The sequence below is a fragment of the Cyprinodon variegatus genome, unplaced genomic scaffold (genome assembly GCF_000732505.1).
Source record: "Cyprinodon variegatus isolate N-32 unplaced genomic scaffold, C_variegatus-1.0 Scaffold1596, whole genome shotgun sequence".
Classification (NCBI taxonomy): Eukaryota; Metazoa; Chordata; class Actinopteri; order Cyprinodontiformes; family Cyprinodontidae; genus Cyprinodon; species Cyprinodon variegatus.
This window is the reverse complement of record NW_015152049.1, coordinates 8266-12255: the sequence shown is the minus strand read 5'-3', so window position 1 is coordinate 12255 and position 3990 is coordinate 8266. Positions and strand designations below refer to the sequence as shown.

The 3990-nt window shown below is 42.5% G+C and overlaps 1 protein-coding gene across 1 annotated transcript in view; it reads right to left on the bottom strand.

Annotated features, from left to right (window-relative positions):
• abat (4-aminobutyrate aminotransferase) overlaps positions 1–3990 on the bottom strand; it is a 16650-nt gene that overhangs the window by 4833 nt on the left and 7827 nt on the right. Inside the window, exons 6-7 of the mRNA XM_015403932.1 lie at positions 3644–3790; positions 2181–2292 (exon numbers count right to left, since the gene is read on the bottom strand). Of these exons, the coding sequence (XP_015259418.1) occupies positions 2181–2292; positions 3644–3790 (259 nt within the window). The remainder of the gene's footprint in view (positions 1–2180; positions 2293–3643; positions 3791–3990) is intronic.

Here is a 3990-nt window from a genome sequence, read left to right as displayed (position 1 = left end):
GCGATTAATCAGGATTCATCAGAGATTTTTTCAGCTCTATCTTAGACTTAGACATTTCTTAAAGAGCAGCAGTGATGAAAGGTAAACATGGTGACCTATGGTGACCTAAATCCAATAGAACACCTCTTGAACTTTATGTTTCCATCCATCCGACGCCACCAGGTTGCACCTCAGACTGTCCAGAAGTTCAGTGATGCCCTAGTCCAGATCTGGGAGGAGATACCCCAGAAGGCCATCTATCGTCTCATTAGGAGCACGCCCCGACATTTTCAGGCATGCATACACGCACGTGGGGGCCATACAAATTACTGAATACCATTTTGAGTTGCTGCAACGAAACTTCAGCATAATGGACTATAGCCTGCTGCATGATTTTTTCACTGTCATTTTTGGGTCGTCTTTGAATTCAGCGCTCTGAAGGTTGATCATTTTCATTTCCATCAAATGATGTGTCATCCTGTTGTTCCTAACACATCACCCAGTCCATATCAGGATAAATAAACAGCAGGATTTATTCCCCCCTTGAGATCTGATGTGTTTTCAAAGTGTTACTTAAATTTATAATATATATATATGACATGTAAGATGTAATTACCAAAACAATGTCATCCATACATGTACATCAGCAATTTAGCACTTTTAGCACATCTGTATTATTCTGCTCCATTTACACATTCATTTTCTTGTAATGACTTGTTATAATATGTTTACATGATTTATAGACTTCATTGACTTCATAATGACTCTGCAATGTGATTTATTCTAAGTTAAAGTTAATCTACTGATGCTGTGAAACAGCCAGTCTGTGTCAAAATGATGATTTTATCTTTATTTTAAAAGTCTTAAGTCCCCCAGAAAAAGAGAACATCGTTGTTTTTTGATGCTGTAGGATTGGATTGTTCCAATTGGCACGGATTGTTTATATTGCAACCGATCTAACTAAGGAGTACCAATATGGCGGCCGGTGGATTCACTGCAACTCCGTACTACCAACGGGCTCTTAGCAAAAAAATGGAGATCAGTGGTAGGGACGAAGAAGAATGCTAGCTCCTGTTAGCTTGTTAGCTCACAGCTGCAAGAGCTTCTACTGAGAGTTGGAGCTTCATCAAGCCTTTTCAGCAGGAGTTCAGCTCAGTCTCTTCATTGGTTCGGCAGCTTTAATGCAGCAATAAATGTAAAAATGTATGAATTCAGGTCATTTGTTCTCTGTCGTGGATGCTGCTAGTATGTTCTTTTGCTAAATAAAAATTAGCTCCTTATTCTTTTCTTTCCAACTTTGAATTGTTAGGAAAAATCCACAGAAAAGCTGCACCTTCTTATAAGCCTCATGGTTCAAAGCGTGGGAAAACTGTAGGGGCTTATAGTCCGGTAAATACGGTAGCTGATACTTTGTCAAACTGACTCTGCAGGGACCCTGAGGAGCAGCCGTGTGAAGCTGTTTGTTCTGGAGTTTCTGTTTGTTTTTCTGTTTCTCTTCATGCTTTGAATTTCACTCACTTTTTAACCAAGGATAGCAGGAACCATACAGGGCCGCTCTTTAATCTCTCATAGGTGGAGTCAAACCTGCAGGATGTGTTCTTAGAAACCCAACACTGTCCCAACACCTCTGTGGACCTGTTACCTTTGTCCCTGGCCTGTAGCAGCAGTCTGTCTCGGGTGGCCGAGTCCTTCACGTCGATGGCGCAGAACGTCCCCTGTCCTCGAGCTCGGCTCAGCAGGCCGGGGTACTGAGCCTGAGGGACGCAGGAAGGCAGCGCATCATCACACACATTCAGATGACATCATCAGCAGCAGGAAGATTCCTCTGTGTCACCATGAAAATTCNCTTTCCAACTTTGAATTGTTAGGAAAAATCCACAGAAAAGCTGCACCTTCTTATAAGCCTCATGGTTCAAAGCGTGGGAAAACTGTAGGGGCTTATAGTCCGGTAAATACGGTAGCTGATACTTTGTCAAACTGACTCTGCAGGGACCCTGAGGAGCAGCCGTGTGAAGCTGTTTGTTCTGGAGTTTCTGTTTGTTTTTCTGTTTCTCTTCATGCTTTGAATTTCACTCACTTTTTAACCAAGGATAGCAGGAACCATACAGGGCCGCTCTTTAATCTCTCATAGGTGGAGTCAAACCTGCAGGATGTGTTCTTAGAAACCCAACACTGTCCCAACACCTCTGTGGACCTGTTACCTTTGTCCCTGGCCTGTAGCAGCAGTCTGTCTCGGGTGGCCGAGTCCTTCACGTCGATGGCGCAGAACGTCCCCTGTCCTCGAGCTCGGCTCAGCAGGCCGGGGTACTGAGCCTGAGGGACGCAGGAAGGCAGCGCATCATCACACACATTCAGATGACATCATCAGCAGCAGGAAGATTCCTCTGTGTCACCATGAAAATTCACTTGGTTTTTATTTGTTTCACTTCACAGTGACATACTGCAGCGATGTGCTGACTGACACTGGAGTAATAAATCATATTTTGAAGCACATGGCCTGAAACTTAATTAAAAAAGAAGAAGCTTTCAGTACGACGGCAGCTCAAAGTGTCTGTCTCAATCCTGCAGCGCAGCCTGAGAGTTAGTGATGAGCAAATTGCTTCAAGATCCCATCAGTTCAGGAAACTTCATGGGAAAATGTCACCACCTACTGGTGGACAGCAGAACTACAGTTAATAATATAATCTGTGATATTTTGCAAATGTTTTTCTCGGGTTTGTTTTTTTTTCAGTGAAAGTGAAAGTGTTTGTATAAATTGGAATGATGAGCAAAAAAAAGGTGATACTCATTTTTATTCAAATATAATAATTTTTATATAAATTTTTTTTGTTTTAATCGGGTTGGAAGATATGTGTTAAACCAATCTTTTGGCTAAACTAAACAATCTAATTTGGTAGATGAGAAAATCCATATAATTAGTCACATTATTACATTACATTGTTTAATCTAACAAAATAGTTTTAACCAACTAGATTGGTTGTTTTTCCAACCAATCTACTCTTAGAATCTATCCAAACTCCATCCAACTGACAGCAGCTCTCCTATAATCTCCTGCATCTTCACTGAATAATGAGGCTGTTAAAATGCCCGTCGACGTTGCAGGCAAGCAGGACCACTTCCCGAGGCGGTCACGTGGTTTCACAGTACTGAGGCTTCAGACTTCATCTATTTTGGCTCCTCCCCTAAAGCCTCGATACACGCCTCATGGAAACGCCCCCTCCACTACTCGACACGCCTCGAAGCCTCGGCTCATCTCATAACATCACTACTGAGTCTCTGAGGATCATTTCAGGAAAGCAAAGGATCAACCTGATGCTTCCACCACTGAGTTTTCACTTGGAAATGTATTTTAAGTCTAAACGTACTACAGCGTCTTCACTGTTTGCTGCAGCAAACAGAGTCTCATCAGAATCAGTCTGAGATACAAATGAATTCCAAACTTTTCAGATTTGCATTTGTGCAAATATTGAAAAACTGAATTACTTCACTTCTCCGACTTTCTGTTTTTCAATCTTGTTTTTTTTTTTTTTTGTCTGAAATGTGTGGTTTTACCCAGAGAAACTGTGGGTGGACATAAGTTAAAATAAAGCATCAATGACATAATTGAATGATTTATGTGATAATTTTCCTCCCAGCAGGTGAAACGAGGCGTTTTTCTGCGTACCTGCAGCTCGTAGAGGCCGTTCAGCAAAGCTTTGCCAGAACGCGCCACTTCCTCCAGAAGATTCTCTCTGCGGATCACGTTGAGAACTTCCACCAGCAGCAGGTTCTTTGAGGGGTCCCCCATCCAGGTGTTGAAAATGCGGTACGGCTGAAAAAACAAAAACCACCTGATCAACAGAAACGCCTTCATCTCAGCATCTGAAACAAACCGGAGCTTTTCTCTTAGATCTGGGATGTTTAAACCAAACTACTGCTGAGCAGCTTTGCTCTGGAACAGCAGCTCAGCTGGAGGAGAACGGTATTAGAACCAGTCCTCGGTTTGAATCCTCAGCCATCCTCAGCAGATGG